Source organism: Danio rerio, chromosome 10 (genome assembly GCF_052040795.2).
Source record: "Danio rerio strain M-AB ecotype USA chromosome 10, GRCz13ab, whole genome shotgun sequence".
NCBI classification, from domain to species: domain Eukaryota; kingdom Metazoa; phylum Chordata; class Actinopteri; order Cypriniformes; family Danionidae; genus Danio; species Danio rerio.
The window spans coordinates 17366011-17386189 of NC_141030.1; the positions used below are offsets into that span (position 1 = coordinate 17366011).

Genomic DNA, 20179 nt, shown 5'->3' on the forward strand with positions numbered 1-20179 from the left:
TACATGCTGTAATTATCCAATGGGAGCCAACTTAACTACTTGCAAAGATAAATCCAAGTGTTGTTTTTGTTTTGTTTTTTCACAGCCAGTTTTAATTATAGTCTAGATGTTCATGTCTTTAAATTGCTGATTTTTGTTCATTTATTTTTTAGTCAAATTAGAATGTTTCAATTAAAAAGATCAAGAATATCTATACTATTACTTTTGATCAAATAATGTATCTTTGTTTAATAAAACATTTATTTTAAATATATTTACAGTTATACACGCACACACATACACACACAAAACTTTCGAATGTAACTTCGAATGTTGGACATATGACCCTTGATTGTGTGTGTGTGTGTGTGTGTGTGTGTGTGTGTGTGTGTGTGTGTGTGTGTGTGTGTGTGTGTGTGTGTGTGTGTGTGTGTGTGTGTGTGTGTGTGTGTGTGTGTGTGTGTGTGTGTGTGTGTGTGTGTGTGTGTGTGTGTGTGTGTGTGTGTGTGTGTGTGTGTGTGTGTGTGTGTGTGTGTGTGTGTGTGTGTGTGGTACAGTACATATATTTAAACCTAAACTTCTATAACTTTTTATTCAAAAGTTAAAGCTATACTGCATCTTTCCACATATGTAAATAAAGAAAATGCAACAAAAAATACATAAAAAGTTTGTTCCACTTGTAGGTTTGGGCCAGTATAAGATTCTGATGGTATTCACACACTCACCAACCACTTTATTGGGTTCACTTTGGATTGGACCTGTTTTTTGCCTTTCACAACAGCGGCACATATAAAGGTATGGTCTAAATCAGCCAGTTGCCAGAGTCAGCATTTTACATGTGGCCGAAATAGCATTTACATCTTTCATCAGGATAATCAATCTTGCCATCCAGCACACATCGCTCTAGTCTCCAGATTCCACAGAGCTCAATAAGATCAAGCATCTGTGGGATGTTCTAGTACAAGAAGTCCAATTCACGTTCACTTCTTTTGTTTTGGTGCCAGATACCACAGGGCAAAAGCAGGGCTGTTATAGAGTCTTGCTTTGGTGCTCCAGGACTGTTTAGGAAGCAACAGGATAGGCAGCTGTTCATAATATTTTAGTTCTTACAGTGTGTTCTTTCACTCATTGGCAACTTATAAAAGTTAATTCTTTAAGGCACAGATTCAACAACGCGTCGTAAATGTAAAATTGTAGCAAGTATTGCAAAAATGGATGCCATTTCAGATAATATGTGATACTTTACATGAAAAATGTATGGTGAATAGATAACTCCTATGATATGCGTTTTGTTTTATACTTGTTTTGGTTTTTTAAGAAAGCATCACATGGTTGCTGTAGATTTGTCAACTGCACATACATGATCTGAATCCCCTGTTCCTCCACATCCTGAAGGTGTTTTATTTGCCTGGGAGGTCATTTGAGTTTAGTGAACTCACTGGCATGTTCTAGAAACCATTGAGACATGGCAAATTATCCTGCTAGGTTCAGAATAAGGGTTAAAAGTGGTAGCTAAGGGGCTGTTTATAGCTGGTTCTTTATAATTTTTTTCTGATTGGATAGCTATGCTAGCCAGGATGCCCTTCAAAACCCATCCGGGACGAATATGAATCCTATCACTCAACAAACCACCAAAACTGGACAGATCTAAATGGATCTGGTGACTAAATTCATTCATTCATTCATTTTCTTTTCGGCTATGTCTTTCCCTATGTTAATCTGGGGTCACCACAGCAGAATGAACCGCCAACTTATCCAGCACATGTTTTACACAGCAGATGCCCTTCCACCTGGAACCAATCTCTGGGAAGTTGCTAAAAATTTTAAATGTATTTTTTCTGCTCCCAAAATCACAAAAAAAAAAAAAAAATGTGGAATACTGTTTTGGATGTTTGTTTCATTTGATTTGATTTTTTTCCCATTTCATTCAATTTTTGACTGGTCATTATCCATTATGATGAAAAAAGAATGTTAAATAAATATCAGATAGCAGCATTAATAACAGAGATGCACCACACATCTCCAATGGCTAGGGCCAGACGGAATCTGCAGACATATTTTGATTTTTCTGCGCAGAATTTTGTTAAAAAACTGCAGATTTATGAAGAATGATTTTGGGAGTATCATAACGAAAACCTTAATATGGGAGCTAAAAAGTAATACCTTTTTAAATTGTATTTAATGTTTACAATGCAAATCCAATTAGATCCACTTTATTTGGTAAACAAAGCACTAAAAGCTGTATTTGGTACTAAAAGCTGTATTGTAAATAAATTATATGAACATTATATTAATAAATTAGATGAACACTTTCATATTATCATTCATTCATTCATTTTCTTTTTCGGCTTAGTCCCTTCATTAAACCTTATCCAGCACATTTGGGTTTTTTTTTTTACACAGCGGATGCCCTTTCAGCCGCAACCCATCTTTGGGAAACATCCACACACACTCATTCACACTTATACACCACAGACAATTTACCCTACCCAATTCACCTGTACCTCATGTCTTTGGACTGTGGGCGAAACCGGAGCACACAGAGGAAACCCACGGAACGCAGGGAGAACATGCAAACTCCACACAGAAATGCCAACTGACCCAGCCGAGGCTCGAACCAGTGACCTTGCTGTGAGGTGACAGCACTACCTACTGCGCCACCGCGAAGCCTCCATTTTCATATTAGTCAAAAATTATACAGAAATTATTTTAAAAACTGAATGAATATAAATTTACACAAGTAAATAAACAGAATCACTGACAGGCTAAAAATCTGCGGAATTCTGCATGCACAAATTCCGTGTGGGCCTACCAATGGCCTCTTGTATCTCTGTGTATCTGTATGACAAAAATATATTATTTAGCCTATAATAACAGTAATTGCAAAGTCTTGCTTGTGGTGATGTTTTACTGGAACACGTGAAGTTCAAAGCATCCTGTAGCCTGCAAATAAAATAAATTGTAAGCCGAATAAAATATATAGCTTTCGTATCTGTAAAACATAATAATAATAAAATAAAATGTGATGTATTTGATAATTTACATTTACATTTAGTCATTTAGCAGACGCTTTTATCCAAAGCGACTTACAAATGAGGACAAGGAAGCAATTTACACAACTATAAGAGCAACAATGAATAAGTGCTATAGGCAAGTTTCAGGTCTGTAAAGTCTAAGAAGGAAAGTATTAGTAGTATTAGTATTTTTTATTTTTTTGGGTACAGTTGGTGTGATATTCAGAGAGGCAATTGCAGATTAGGAAGTGAAGTGGAGACTAAATAGTTGAGTTTTTAGTCGTTTCTTGAAAATAGCGAGTGACTCTGCTGTTCTGATGCAGTTAGGGAGTTTATTCCACCAACTGGGCAGATTGAGCGTGAGCTTTCGCGAAAGTGATTTCTTCCCTCTCTGGGATGGAACCATGAGGCGACGTTCATTCACAGAACGCAAGTTTCTGGAGGGCACATAGATCTGGAGAAGTGAGAGCAGATAAGATGGAGCAAGGCCAGAAGTCACTTTGTAGGCAAACATCAGAGCTTTGAATTTGATGCGAGCAGCAACTGGCAGCCAGTGCAAACGGACTAGCAGCGGAGTGACATGTGCTCGTTTAGGTTCATTGAAGACCACTCGTGCTGCTGCGTTCTGGAGCAGCTGAAGAGGCTTGATAGAGTTAGCTGGAAGCCCAGCTAGTAGAGAGTTGCAGTAATCCAGTTTGGAGAGAACAAGAGCTTGAACAAGGAGTTGAGCTGCATGTTCAGATAAGAAGGGTCGGATCTTTCTGATGTTATAGAGTGCGAATTTGCACGATCGAACAGTTCTAGAAATGTGGTCAGAGAAGTTTAGTTGGTCATCAATCGTTACTCCAAGGCTTTTCACCGTTTTGGATGCAGTAATGGTTGCCCCATCCATCTGGATTGATAAGTTATGGTGTAGAGTCGAGTTGGCAGAAACTACAAGCATTTCCGTTTTTGCGAGGTTAAGCTGAAGATGATGATCTTTCATCCAGTGTGAAATATCCAACAGGCAGGCTGAGATGCGAGCTGGTACCTAGGGATCATCAGGATGAAAAGAGAGGTTTAGCTGGGTATCGTCAGCATAGCAGTGGTAGGAGAATCCATGTTTTTGGATGACTGGTCCTAGAGATGACGTGTAGATGGAGAAGAGAAGTGGCCCAAGAACAGAGCCTTGAGGTACCCCAGTGTTTAGATGCTGTAGGTTGGACACCTCTCCCCTCCAAGACACCCTGAATGACCTGTCAGAGAGGTAAGATCTGAACCATTGTATAACAGTGCCCGCAATTTAGTAAAAAAAAAAAAAACATTGCTTAATTTCCACATAGTGTAAGAGTTAAGTCGGTATTGGCAAGTAATGGTTAACCATAATCGAAATTAATCCAGAGCTTTTTACCCATTCAAGAGCACACACACACACACACACACACACACACACACACACACACACAGTGAGCGTACAGCCGGAGCAGTGGGCAGCTATCACGTCCAGCACCCAGGGAGCAATTAGGGATTAAATGCCTTGCTCAAGTGCACCTCAGCTGGGTATTGAAGATGGGGAGAGTGTGGTTTCATTCACTCCCCCATCTTCAATTCCTGCCGGGACTGGGAGTATCACATGAAGTAACCAGGTGTAAACAGGCCTTAAGGAATGGACATTATCAGCAATGATAGGCGGCTCGTGTATGCAATTTAAACTATGCTTACTTGGTACCAAGTGGCCCAATGTTTCCATAGAAAATATAAACCCCATATAATTATACCACCTATCAACCATTGAACACTGACTGGATCTAAGTTGTTCATTAAAAGATTCTGAACCTATCATCCAAAGTCGAGACAGGAATCAACACTTGTAAACCACACTTAAGACTTAATTTAAAAAAAACATAGTTCAGGGAGGAAGAATGCAGGATCCACCAAAAGGGTAAGGACACACCAAGCCAACAGTCTGCCGTTGGGCTTCGTTGTTCTAGTTGGTTTGGTGTGTTCCACATGTTGCCTCTTGTTGGGTTAACATCAGGGCCCATTGGCCCAACTCGGCATGTAGAATTGGCGTCAGGTCATCAGCTTAAGAACATGATCTGACTGGTTATTCAGCAACAAATGTGATGTAGTGAAGTGATGTAGAAAGTAAACAATTTAAAGTTGTCAGTTTTTGACTCTTCTAAAGCATAAAAAACCATAATATGTTTGCAGATATTTAAGAAACATGCCAAGTGAACATTTTTGTTGATCTGAAAAACAATGCTGAAGTCAGATATTCTGCTATGAATATGTCTGTTACTTGCCGGAACGCTGTCTTTGTTTCTGTTCTTTTAACCCGCCCACTGCCAGTTTAGTCAATTATATTTCAGCACCATGGGTTGCCTTGTTGGAAAACAGCATATTTCCGTCTTTCATTCATTCAGAAAGGCTCCCAAAACATGTGCTCATGACTGAAATGCCACCTTCGGTGGATGGTAGCAGCCTCCGAAATGAGACACAGATTCAGACTTCCACAATACAGAGGTTATTAATTACCAAATAATATAAACAACACGACTGTAAACATTAGATAAGCAGGTTAAATTGTAACCCCCTGTCCTAACAACAGGCCACCTGATGAGATTTGCAGTGATAAGCAATTTGGCTGTTTGCACCGGACAAAAAATAACAGAAATTTAAATACAGCCATTCAGAAGCACAGAATATGTGCAGTAACTCACGAAATGTTAAAGTTTATAGTCTCATTATTACTTACTAAACCTCTCTAACATTATTAATCGTGCATACTGAATCACTGATATGTGTTGGTTTTGAGTCACACTTCTAAAGTTCACTTTCAAACGGTTTATTTTTAAGATCTGAGGTAAACTATCTGCTGCTGCTGTAAAACAGTATTCAACTTGAATATTCAGTATTCACATTGTTAGCATTTAACACTAAATAAAGCACATGAGGTTTACCTGAGGTGATCATTATTAGTTTTCTGTTGTTCCGCTGCAAGAAATAGTTTTCTAATATATCAATTTGAGGTGTTGGTTAGAACAAAAACTCCTTTTAATATGGAAAATATTGCTCCTATCGTGTGCCTTTGCTTTTATTTAGAACATTATTTAAATCGGCCATTAGGCTAGATCATCAGGCTCATTTGTTGGTCCTCAATCTGGCAACCTATGCTTGCAATTTGTTTTGATCCAGGAATGAAATCCCTAGTTCAACCACTGGGTCTCAAACGTACATAGGCGAAGAAGGAACACAAAGAGGCCTGCTGTAATTTCGTTACATTTCTCAAATATTTGCTAACGATATGTATTATCAGAGTATCAGGCATATTTGCAGGAGAAAATCCCTCCGTGGGGAGTGACAATTACAGTGGTAATGGTACTAAAAAGCTGCTTTGTTTACATTTTTTTCTGTCCAGGACGGAAATTCGAAGTTTCCCTTCGTGATGTCATTGTGAAAAGGGTCTTTTGAAAAAAATGCAATCTCAAACATTATTTGAGACTTCAGAGACTTCTGTTGCATCATGTAAAAATGGACATAATAGATCCCCTTTAAATCTCCTTTTATCTCTGTTATGATACTACTATGATATTGTCTACAGTACACCTACATGTGTAAATGCACGAGTGTCTGATTGGTTGTTTAAAGATATTTGTGTAACAAACAGGTGCAACTAAGAAAATATTATGATGCAACTTCCACTTGTCTACATGGCCGTTATTTAACCAAAATATTTTCTGGTGTTTAACAGATGAGTTGTACGAGAGATTGAGGCCAGTGGGCGAGCAGGAGAGGCATTACCTGCTGTCACTCAAAGATGCAGACTGTGAGAGGCGGGGCTTGGAGTTCGACGGACAGCTCCATGCGTGGGACATGCCCTACTACATGAACCAGGTGGAGCAAGTGAAGTTTGCGGTGGACAAAGACAAACTGATCGAGTACTTCCCTCTGCAGGTGGTGACTGAGGGCCTGCTGGATATATATCAGGATCTGTTGGGTCTAAAGTTCCAGCAAGTGGAGAAACCTCATGTGTGGCACGACAGCGTCAAACTCTACTCTGTACTCGACTCTGTGACTGGAAATCAGATTGGACAGTTTTACTTGGACCTACATCCTAGGTAAAAACCCTTGAACACATTCACATAAGTCGTTTTTCAACTGAAGTGGTCTGCGTGTGTTTGTGTTATCCATTATTTATTTGATTTTTGTCAGTCCTGCGCAGACAGACCTTGAGGCCAAAAGGCCTGAAGCAGATGTCATCAAGTGGTGCTCGCTGCAGAGCCATTTGAGGAGAGCTGAGCTCCAGCGAGGGGGAGCTTAAGCTTGAGCTCCACCTTTTTTGCACTGCTTCTACGAGTGATGTCACTGGGGGTAGGGTTAGGGGTGGGGTTGGTGTACGCATTGAAACAGCTTACAGGAGGAGGAGCGACAGCTCATGCTCCCCCTCGCTGGAGCTCAGCTCTCCTCAAATGGCTCTGCAGCGAGCACCCTCTCGATGTCATTGGCCAGTGACCTCATGAAGGCCACGTGATTGATAATTAAACCAACCAATCAAGTTTTAGTCAGTGTGATGTTCATTCATTCATTCATTTTCCTTCGGCTTAATCTTTTTATTTATCAGGGGTTTGCCACAGCGGAATGAATCACCAACTTATCCAGCATATGCTTTATACAGCGGATACCCTTTCAGTCGAATTCAGCACTGGGAAACACCCATACAGTTTCGCATTCACATACATACACTACAGCCAATTTAGCTTATTCAATTCACCTAAAGCACATGTGCTTGGAATGTTGGGGAAACCAGAGCACCCGGAGGAAACCCACACGAACATGGGGGAGGGAGAACATGCAAACAAAAATGCCAACTGTCTCAGCCAGGGCTTGAACCAGTGACCTTTTTGCTATAAGGTGAAAGTGCCAACCGCTGAGCCACCAATGTGATGTTTAAGGGTGTAAAAAATTTAATGTTTTTTATATATATTTATATATATATATATATATATATATATATATATATATATATATATATATATATATATATATATACACACACACACACACACACACACACACACACACACACATTATATTCCTAAATCTGTCAGTGAATTGTCTTATGTAATATATACACTCACAATATTTTCTTAAATAAAATTTAAGAAATACATTTAGGGAAAATATATATATATATATATATATATATATATATATATATATATATATATATATATATATATATATATATATATATATATATATATATTTTATTAATAATAAAGAAATCTAGAGCTTTATAAGAGCCAAACATGTTATTAGGTTTCTCAACCAAAGTCCAGTGGAGGGGCAAAAAACTTTTTTATAGCATTATAAATTCTTGCTTGTATTAAACATAAATCAGTCAATTTTCTTTCTTTAGTTGACAGCATATCTGTCTTCATACATATTTAATATACATAAAAAATAGGAATGGAAATAAATTGTGAAATATATTAAGTCACCTCCACCAACATTTTTTATACCTCCTTGCACTCCTATACACAATGGAAAATGTGCCTTGTATCTTTTTGCATTTAAAACACAGATCAGCAATATTAGGGTCGAATTTATATAATCTCACAGGAGTAACATAAGTTCTCATTACCCAATTATTATATTGTAGCAGTCTCAATCGGAAATTCAATGTTTTTGTTTATGCATTCAAACATATTGAATTCCAGTTCTCTTTTCGAATATCCACGTTTGTATCTTTGATTCACCGAGTGCAGATTTAATGCAATTTTTAGTTTCGATTTTATTTAAAGCACATATTAATACAACAATGTTGACTTTGGTGTTATAAAATATTATTGAAAATCTATCATAAAAGAACAATCCAAGACCTCTAACTACTGCAACAACAAAAAAATGCTTTAAAGAAGTTGATACATGTCTAATATAATCCAGTTCCAAAGCCAGTGCTGCAAGTGCGTGGTCATAAATAAGAGACTTGGCATGTGAGAATGGGAGTGTTGAACTTGACAGAGGTCAGTAATGTAGACCTGACCTCCTGCTGTCTTTAAAGAAGAGCATGCAGCTGAAATCTGATAAATACTCCATGACCTTCTTCCAAGGTTTATTGGCTATTGGTGTAATGACCTGAAATAGTCCTGATCCAGATTTATCGCTCTGTTTTACTCATCAGGGAGGGAAAGTACAGCCACGCTGCATGCTTTGGGCTCCAGCCAGGGTGTGTTGGGCCTGATGGGGAACGTAGGATGCCTGTGGCCGCCATGGTGGCCAACTTCACCAAGCCCACCAGCACCTGGCCTTCGCTTCTGCAGCACCACGAGGTGGAGACCTTCTTCCACGAGTTTGGACACATCATGCATGAGCTCTGCTCCAGGGTATGACACCAATATGCCAATACAAGAAAAACTCAAAACTAGAAGATTTTTAAGAGATAGTTCACCTCAATGTGGAAATTCTGTCATTTACTCATTCTCCACTTGTTCAAAACCCTCTGTGTGTTTCTCTCTTCTGTTCAACAGAAAAGAAGGTATTTTGAAGAATGTTGGAAACCTGTAACCACTGACTTCTATAGTACATGTTTTTCCAACCATGGAGGTCAATAGCTATCAGTTTGCAACATTGTTGTCTTGTTATTTTTATTTGTAATTGCCAAACAACATAGTTGTCTGGAATTCGGTTTAAACACAAACATATTTGTACATACAAGCATAAATGTGTAAAGTATTACAATCTTTTTTTAATTAAATACAGATGCATTACTGCCAGAACACTGTAAAACAAAATGCTGTTCAATAAACTTAATTTTGTTAGCTCTAAGTCATCTAAAGGCATGAAAATCTGTCTAGCCGTATGTGTGGGATCTTTAAATACTGTCAGACCTTTTTTACGGCATACGCTAGACATAGATGTCATCTATAGAAGGCAGATTGTGGCCTTTAATTTAAGGCAGTTTGCACTGTATTATGGATCTGACTTATTTGTTGACCTGTAGACCTGCCAAACCACCCTGTTATTGGAAAAAGTCAATCAGTCTTTAATGACTGCTCTATAACACCTGAACATAGCAGCTGTGGATAATCCAGATTTTGTTTGCTGCCTTAAGAAATGAACAAATACATAAATGTTTGATTTCAAAAAATAATCTTGAATTACCTGCCACTTCAAACATACAGATGTTGTGGTTGAAAGACACTTAAAACTAAAATGGCGTAACATCACTTTACTTTGTTGAAAATCAAACTGATTTTGTTTTAAGAAAAACATTGTTCGAAGTATCTTCTTATTTTTACCTATTGAATTCCATAAGAGGTTTTATGTATAGGGGAGGTCAGTGGCTACTAGTTAACAAATTAATGTCATAATAATAAGGAATATAGACATGTATCCTATTGTAAAAAGATGTTACCAGATGTCATACAAGATCATACAAGACTTATTCATAAAATTATATATTTATTAAAAGGTGAAGATCAACAATCGTGGTTTAACTGTCAGACTAAAATAACTGTTAAATAAATATTTGAAAGTGTATTTAATCTAAATGGACAGCAGTTTTATTGAGAAGTATTTTTAACTGGTTTATAAGACATATCCCCTGAATGTATTTTGGAATTTTTATCAAACAATTTAAAAAGTATTTTGTTAATTGTTTACATTTCAAAATGTAAAGATCACCATAAAGAAGACAAATAAATAATCAGTTATTATTATTTTTCAAGATATCTTCTTTGAAAGAATTTTAAAACCAGTAGCCATTGACTTCCATAGTATTTCTTTTTCTGCTATTGAAGTAACAGTTCGCAACATTCTTCAAAATATCTTAATTTGTTCTTATATTTGTTAAATATCTTTAAAAGGTTTAGAACTACTGAAGGGTGAGTCAATTTTTATATTGGGGTGAACTGCCTCTTTAACTGCTGGTGCCGCATGTTTCAGAGCCGATATGCAGACTTCAGTGGGACACAGGTGGAGACAGATTTTGTGGAGGTGCCGTCTCAGATGCTGGAGAACTGGGTTTGGGAAAAGGAGCCTCTCAGAAGGATGTCCCGTCACTATAAAGATGACAGCCCGATCCCAGATGCTCTGCTGGACAAACTCATCGCATCTAGAGTGGCCAACACAGGTCAGATTTGACTCCACATTCACATCTAGAGAATCATGTTTCTAAAACTAGGGTTTTCGGTTTTTAAGATGCACAAATATGATCATTCACATTAAACTCCGCAAATTTATATTACAAATGGGTCTAAAATATTCTTTGGAAAATATTTATTTCTTTTAATAATTTTTCTACTTATTACAGTACTGCATTTATTTTTTTAGTTTCACATTTATTCAAACTAATGGCAAATTATTTTCTTCCTGTTAACAAGCATTACATTTTAATGTGACTGAAATTGAGTCAGACAAAGTTTGCCTTTTAATTGGGTTATTTCTGTGGAGATTGATCAGTTTACACTAGTGATGGGCTATTATCGCCGTTTACATCAACACCGCAATCAAACTATTACCGTCATGTAGGACTTTTTGCCATATTTTCCGACAAGATCCACAAACATGGCTGTCAGAAAAGGACCGCACACAAATCGCGAAAATGGAAGTTTTTTCTCTCCATTTGGCATGCGTTATTAAATTCCACAACACTCCCACCAGTCCTAAGTCCTTATTTGCGTCTAATACCCCAGTTTGTCACGAGGGCATGAACGAAATGTTCATAAGTTAAAGTGAAACTGCCTAACTGCAGTGAAAGTCACACAAAATGACTGGAAACTCTTACATGAAAGGACTTCACGTAAACACCTTAATTATATTATTGTCTAATAAGGCAAATAACTAGATTACAGATGTCCATGTAGGCATGGTCAGTAGTGTCTTCGAAGTAAGTGAAAGATCCACAAAGGCATCCTTCTGATTGGATTCAGAAGGGCACTTTTTTGTCAGATGGCTCACTGGTTTGACTTTAATTTAATGTCATTCATTTCTAAAAGCACCCCGTCCATTTTAAATGTATATGTTTTACTCAAACTTATAAACTCCACAGGTGCCTGATAGTCAAATGTGGAGCTAACATTAATCAGATTCACTCTAGTGAACTGCATCTATGTTAGCACGTCACGTTAGATATGGTAATTTCACAGCAGGAAAACACACAGGTTCTAAGACTCGTTCTCGCCACTTACTGTGCAATTGGGCCAGGTATACATCCACGCTAAAATATCAAGGTGAAAGTCATCATAGCTTGCATAGAATAGACCCAGCTCCCAACCCAACTTTGAAAATAGAGTAATGGCGATAATTTTTTATTGCCCGATAAGAGTCTCGCATTAAAGCAGCACGTTAACGCCGATAACAGCACACCACTATTTGTAAGGTAGACAAAATAAATTGTTTTAAAAAAATTTCTAAACTGCTTTTATTCCATCCAAACTAATAGAAATAAAACTTCCTCCAGAAGAAAAAAAATATTATAGGAAATACTGTGAATGTTTTCTTGGTCGTTTGAACGCCACTTAGGAAATATTTAAAAATTACACAGGAGGGCTTATAATTTTGATAACTAATAAAATGAATAAAACAGTATATACCTTGATATTAATAATTATCATAATAGATTTAGTGCAGTAAAATGTATTTTCTTTTAACATGTGATTCTTTGTCATCTGTGTGCAGGTCTGATGAACCTCAGGCAGATAGTGCTCAGTAAAGCTGACCAAACGCTCCACACTAAAGACCGAGCAGACACTGCAGCAGAGTTTGCCAAGCTCAGCAAAGACATCCTGGGAATCCCTGCCACACCAGGTCATAAACACAGTCTCAGAAACTAACACGCTTGTGACACCTTAAGTATAATCACATTAACACATCAACATGAACACAACAGCTTAGTGTAAACATCGTCACTCATTTCACTTGCAGAGAGCTTTATCACAGCATTTACATATGAAGAGCTCAGATGCACAAACCTCTAAGGGCTCTGCCGTCTGAAATTTCCTACTAAAATGAGCATTTTTCTTAACTTCCTATGAGTTCATGATGAGTTATTTCCCTTTAAATGCAATGAAAAGAACATATTATTTTCAAATTAGTGAATGTACATGCAGTAGTTTGAGAAAAACGCTTATTTTAGAAGAAACATTATTGTAGAAAAAACTCTTCACATATTCTTAGCTGTTCGTATGTAGTGCATTTGCAATCCAGCTTTTTCACAATTTATATAAACCTGTGCTGAACAAATTATTTGTATTACTTGGCTTTTTTAAGAAATCATAGGAAATTATCTTCCTAAATCCATTTTAGTCTAGTTAAACACTTATGAATGTATTGTGTTTTTATGCATGTCCATTTTTACATCAACCATAAAACTAAAATGGGACCCTCAAGGTCAAAGACGTTCAACTAAAAGGTCACAAAAATATCTACCTTGTTCATTCAATAATTTTCTTTAGGCTTAGTTCCTTATTTATTAGGGGTTGCCACAGTGGAATGAACCGCCAACTATTCCAGTATCTCTTTTACGCAGCAGATGCCCTTCCATCTGCAACCCAGTTCTGGGAAACCCATATACCCAAAACCCATACACACTCACGTTCACACACATGAACTACAACCAATTTAGCTTAATCAATTCATCTATAATGCATGTCTTTGGATTGTGGGGGAAACTGAAGCACCTGGAGGAAACTCATGCCAACACAGGGAGAACATGCAAACTCTACACGGAAACGCCAACTGACCCAGCCGAGGCTCGAACCAACAACCTTGCTGTGAGGGGACATAAAACATTTTCCCAAAGTCTTCATCAACATTCTCAATTACAAAATAGGAAAAACCTTTCCAAAGCAAATTAATAAATTAAATTTGCTATTAAATATATTAAATAAATATCACGATTTTCTCACAATTCTGTAGATGTAAAAGAAAGTTTAATATGAGTGGGCTGTTATCATTGTTATTCTCAAACATGTGGTAAAAAAAATGTGGTGATTTTCGTGACTACAGAAGACTGGGTGGGTTTTTGCATTTCGGTGGGTTTTGGATACTTTTGGGGCTGAAATCAGTCAGCTACATCTGGCAACACTGTGTGCGCTTTAGGTTTCATTATCACTGTTAAGAGCGGTTCTCAGAGATGGGTTGCGGCTGGAAGGGCATCCGCTGCGTAAAAACTTGCTGGATAAGTTGGTGGTTCATTCCGCTGTGGCGACCCCGGATTAATAAAGGGACTAAGCCGACAAGAAAATAAATGAATGAATGTTAAGAGTGGTTCACTTCCCGTGCGGCGGTCACTCGATCACTAATAACAATATAATATAAATAACAAACGATCACTCTGTGTTTGTTATTGATAACTTTATTACCTGTTACTCAGCTTATGCAGGTTCTGTTCACTAAAGTAGACTTCATTAGTTCACAGCTGTGGTAACAGCTGACGGTCAGCTCACGTCACGTGGGATTTTGGGGTCGCAAATACATTACATGAAGACAGAAATTACATTTTTGAGGTGAATTGAATCTTATAAATACAGCATGTGACTCTTTCAACACCATTTGGAGGTGTCCACGTTGCTGAACAACGTATTAAAAAAAATGTGAAGACTTGTGCGGCCACCATTGCTTCTCTCCTGAACTTGATAATATGATTGACAGAATTGTAGAAATGCTGGATTAAGATCGTCTAGGGCAGGGGTGTCAAACTCAATTCCTGGAGGGCCGAAGCCCTGCACAGTTTAGTTCCAACTCTGCTCCAACACACTTACCTGTAGGTTTCAAACAAGCCTGAAGGACTCAATTAGTTTGATCAGGTGTGTTTAATTAGGGTTGGAACTAAACTGTGCAGAGCTGCGGCCCTTTTGGAACTGAGTTTGACACCTGTGGTCTAGGGCAGGGGTCACCAATCCTGGTCCTGGAGGGCCGGTGTCCCTGCAGGGTTTAGCTGCATCTTGCCTCAACACACCTGCCTGGATGTTTCAAGTATACCCAGTAAGCTCTACCCAGCAGTAAGCTATACCCAGCAGCTCTACTACATTGCCAAAATAAGTGAACTAGGGACTCTGGGTGTTGCTTACAAAAGGAACAATTAGTATCAATATCTTTTTGTATTTTAGTAAGAGAGTGTTCACTGGATATGTACAATAAATAATTCTAAATGAAACTTTTATCTTATTTGTAATTAAGTTGCTATTCGGGATATTTAGAATTTGTCCAATCAATATCAGGAAAAAAAAATCCGATAAAATGTAATATTTGGAACTGATACAATTCCTATACGAAATAAAGAGTGTATTGATTTGTTTGAAAAAGTTGCAGAGAGACAACATTTTATATTTTATATGTATGCATATACATGCACACATATTTACATACATATTTATTTATATGTTCTACAAGTATGGTGTGAAAACTCTAAATGTAAATGGCTGCTTCTCACTCAGGGCTGTCTATGCTAATGAGGAATAGATCATCACTAAAGTTAAATTAAAGATGTTATGATGTGAAATGAATGTTACTTATTTGTTCATAGTGTGTTTATAATAATTTAATAGTAAAATAAATTGTAAAAGATCTTTTGTGTTAGCGTCTTAAGCAACGTATTTCTGTTCTCTGCAGGCACAAACATGACGGCTAGTTTCAGTCATCTGGCCGGAGGTTATGACGGTCAGTACTACAGTTACCTCTGGAGTGAAGTCTACTCCATGGACATCTTTTTCACTCGCTTCAAAAAGGAAGGAATCTTGAATCCAAAGGTGTGAGTCTTTTTGTTTTGGTTTTTACTTGTTGAGAATAAAACAAAACAAAGTCGGATTCATGTTTAAATGGCAAAATGTATGAATCGTCATCAAGAGCTGAGTCATTAAGACCGTTTTTAAGTTCCCACATGCCTGAATTACCAACATTACTACACTTCCCTTTACTGCCTCAAGCAGACTCTTGTCAACAGTGACGCACGTGTTTGCTCACTTTGGAAAACTGCTTAATTTGACAGATGCCAATCATGTGAGCTGGAGTGATTATCTGCCAAGAATAGAATAGAATTTATGGTTCATAATAACTAGTTGTTTGTAAAATTAAACACACTACTGTTGTGGAAATGAGTCTGTGTCATAGTTAGTCATAGTAATGTTGAAGGATGAGTCTGCCTAATGAGGAAGTACACAGAGTATTTAAAGAAATAGCACAGCCCAAAATGAAGGATTACTCTGTTTACTCACCCTTAAGTGGTGAAACAAGAGTTTTTTTTTATTCCGTTGAAGACAAAAGAAAATATTTTGAAGAGAACTGGAAACGGGTAGAAAAAAACAAATACTATAGAAGTCAATGGTTACAGGCTTTCAGTTATTTTAACAGAAGAAACAACATAAGTGAAGATTTTTATTTTCATTCATTCATTTTCTTTTCGGCTTAGTCTCTTTATTATCTGGTGTCGCCACAGCGGAATGAAACATCCATAGACACCCATTCACACTCATACATTACGGACAATTTAGCCTCCCCAATTCACCTGAACTGTGGGGGAAATCGGAGCACCCGGAGGAAAAACACGCTTACGCAGGGAGAATATGCAAACTCCCCACAGAAACGCCAACTGACCCAGCCGAGGCTCGAACCAGCAACCTTCTTGCTGTCAGGCGACAGCACTACCTACTGCGCCAGTACGTCGCCCCGTTTTTAATTTTCTGGTACATTTTGTATTGAAACAGAAGTAAATTTATGATGTCACAGGGACAAACACTGATGCTTGTCTGATAAGTGGATGTGATTGATTTTTGTTTGTTTAAAGGAAAAAATATATTAATTTTTTGGACCAGACAAGGAACCAATCTAAAATAGGAATACCCAAAACTGGAGAATCGCCAAAATTAGCTAATGATTGTGATTTTCTCCATAGTCAATTTAACTCGCAGAAGAGCATACTGCAGAAACACTCAAAAATAACAAATTAGTTTAATATTTCAGCGATGACTTCTGGGGGCTGTTCCAGAAAGCAGGTTATGTGACATACCCGGGTAAGTTTGAGAGTAAGTAAGTAGATAAGGTTCCAAAATCAGAGGTAACTTCTTGGGCATGTTAAGTAGCCATTAATAATTCCATTCACCATAACCCGCGGTCATCTTCAGAAGGTTGATTTAACCAACTTATATCAGCTGTTTTGGAACCAACATACACGCGATAAGCAGGTTTTGGGTTAATCAACCGAGAGTTCAGGGTTTAGCAGATTGTAAGTTAACCCAGATTTCTGGAATACCCATATTTTATTCTAGTGCACTGCTTTTCAAAATTCTATGTAAACACTCATTTGACATTTTGACATGTAAACACTCTAAGATCCGCGGGGTCTTAAAAAGTATTAAAAGTTAATAAATCATTCATTCATTCATTTTCTTGTCGGCTTAGTCCCTTTATTAATACGGGGTCGCCACAGCGGAATGAACCGCCAACTTATCCAGCAAGTTTTTACGCAGCAGATGCCCTTCCAGCCGCAACCCATCTCTGGGAAACATCCACACACACACTCATATACTACGGACAATTTAGCCTTCCCAATTCACCTGTACCGCATGTCTTTGGACTGTGGGGGAAACCGGAGCACCCAGAGGAAACCCACGCGAAGGCAGGGAGAACATGCAAACTTCACACAGGTTCGAGCCGAGGTTCGAACCAGCGACCCAGTGACCTTCTTGCTTTGAGGCGACAGCACTACCTACTGCGCCACTGCCTCGCCTCATTAATAAATCAATTTAGAAAAATTTAAGGCCCTTAAAAATTATTAAAAAGTGTTAAATGCTATTTTACAAGGTATTAAATTTTGTATCAGTATGCTAAAGTTTGCCTGAATTTAATCTTTGATTACTGGGATGTTGTGCAGTTTAAAACTAAATCAAACAAGTCCTGCTAGATTTGACATCATGCTGTAATAAGAAGCATATATATATAAATATATATAAATATATATACACATGTGCAGTTAATACAGTTTTATAAATAATGTTAAAAGATTAACACTTTAAATTCTAAAAAAATAAAAATAAATAAGAAGAAAGAAATATGAAAAAAAATACTTATTTTAAAATAAACATTTCGAACCACCTGAACTTCATGGCTACAGGCCTGATTAATACTTATAAACTATTAATTGATTGAACGTACAAAATTAATACAATATTCTGATGTCGTTATCAGGATATGAGTTGACTTGTTTTTTATTATATCACCCAGTCCTACCTTGTACATACAGTAAGGGCCACATTTTTAAGAAGCTGTAGCAAGTAAAAGGAATTTTAATGTTTAAATGTCATTTCCAAAGCAGCTGACCAATCAGAAGAACCCGGAAGTGGGACAAGAGTTGCAAGCTTCTGTTTACAATTGCAAATTGGCATTACAACTGTACAACAAAGCAAAGGAACTACATCCATGTACATCCTAATATTTTAATAAATAATAATAGTCCTGTAGTCCTGTGGTATTGTTTTTACTAAATTTGTGGAGCTTGACAACTAAAGAAATTTTATGACGGTAAAAAATGCCATAGAAATCAACTTAAACAGTTCACCCAAGAATTATGCTTGGAACCAATAACCATTGACATCCATAGTATTCCTCTTTCCTACTGTGGAAGTCAATAGAGGGTGTCACGGTGACGCAGTAGGTAGCACGATCACCTCACAGCAAGAAGGTTCGAGCTTCACGCCTCAGCCGGTTTCTCCCACAAGTCTAAAGACATGTTGTATAGGTGGATTGGGTAAATTAAATTGTCCATAGTGTATGTGTGTGAATGAGTGTGTATGAATGTTTCCCAGACATGGGTTGCAGCTGAAAGGGCATCCGCTACGTAAAACATGTGCTGGATGAGTTGGCGGTTCATTCTGCTGTGGCGACTCTAGATTAATAAAGGTACTATGCCGAAAAGAAAATGAATGAATGAATGAATGGAAGTCAATGGTTGCAAGTTTCTAATTACTTTTTAATTATTGTTACTGTCAGATTGCCATCTTGTGAAACTTTGTTTGAAATGTGAATGTGTGTGTGTGTTTGACACAGGTGGGCAGAGAATACAGACGTGTGGTTCTGGAAGCAGGAGGTTCAGTGGATGGCATGGAAATGCTGAAAACGTTCCTGGGACGTGAACCGTGCCAGGATGCATTTTTTCAGTGTAAAGGACTCACACAATCAGTTACAGAACAAAACTCGCACTGACACTGGACTGTAAACTACAGGAAACTAATTGCACTTAAAAATACACAAGATACTGAGACTGATACCGAGTTCTCTTTCTGAAAATTAAATGTGATGTTTACAGTTTGATTGGTTAGCTGTTTTATTTCGTAACATTTAAAAAAGCCCCTATAATGCATTATAAAAGGTCATAGTTCTGATTTTGTGGGTCTCCAACAACAGTCTGATATGCAGGCAAGGTCAAAAAACACTTTCATTGTTCTATAATCTGCATTTATTTTTACCTAATTATCCCAGCGACTCCCATTTGACTCGTTCAGCAATTCATTTGTCCCCAAACCCCTCCTTAGCGCGAAGTTAATCTGCGTTGATTGGTCCGATGACCCACCCTGTTGTGATTGGTTTACAGCGTTCAGCGCGAAGGAGAGAAATACCAGGCTGATCTCATGAGAAAACGTAAGTATTTTACCTTTTGGCAGTTTAGTGGCTAATTCGTACGAATTCAGTTAGAGTTCAGTCGTACGAAACTGTACGATTTTAAAAAGGTGGCGTGGCACCAAACCCCACCCCTAAACCCAAACGTCATTGGGGTTGAGCAAATCATACTAAAATGTACAAATTAGATTGTACGAATTCCTACGAATTAGCCTCTAAATAAAAAAGTTATGAATTGCCGTGAGATTGTGTTGGAAATATCATCACGGTTATTAAGTAGCAAAGAGTATGTGAGAGTCTAATGCAGTTAAACACCAGCATTCATCTACTCTTAACACTAACCCCAAGTAATAACAATGACACACATTCATTATTAATCCACACATTGGCAAAAGTTAAACTTTTTTGAGAATTGACCGCACCGCATGTGAGGAACAGCTGATAGTGGCTGTTGCAAAAAACAGCAGAGTTTCTGCAAGTTCAGAAATGCATTTAAATCAGTAAAGGAAGAAGCATGTGTCGTGTTTTTAACGTGGTTTTGGACAATATGTGAACCATGCAGATTTAACCTAAGACATAAAGCGCAAGCA

The 20179-nt window shown here is 37.7% G+C and overlaps 1 protein-coding gene and 1 long non-coding RNA gene across 7 annotated transcripts in view; both read left to right on the forward strand.

Moving 5' to 3' along the window:
- Nucleotides 1-19283, forward strand: part of nln (neurolysin (metallopeptidase M3 family)) — a 38307-nt gene extending 19024 nt beyond the window's left edge. For 2 of the 6 annotated variants that reach the window (XM_087269346.1, XM_087269348.1), the window contains exons 8-14: nt 6727-6869; nt 6930-7093; nt 9160-9361; nt 10923-11109; nt 12657-12785; nt 15591-15727; nt 19020-19283. In XM_087269346.1, coding sequence (XP_087125472.1) covers nt 6727-6869; nt 6930-7093; nt 9160-9361; nt 10923-11109; nt 12657-12785; nt 15591-15727; nt 19020-19175 — 1118 coding nt within the window. In that variant the 3' untranslated portion in view covers nt 19176-19283. 6 annotated transcript variants of the gene reach the window in all.
- On the forward strand, nt 469-4772 carry LOC147842015 (uncharacterized). Its single transcript, XR_015500914.1, has 2 exons — nt 469-1949; nt 2032-4772. It is a non-coding gene; the product is annotated as an uncharacterized LOC147842015 (long non-coding RNA).
- Nucleotides 19284-20179: the final 896 nt, after the last annotated feature.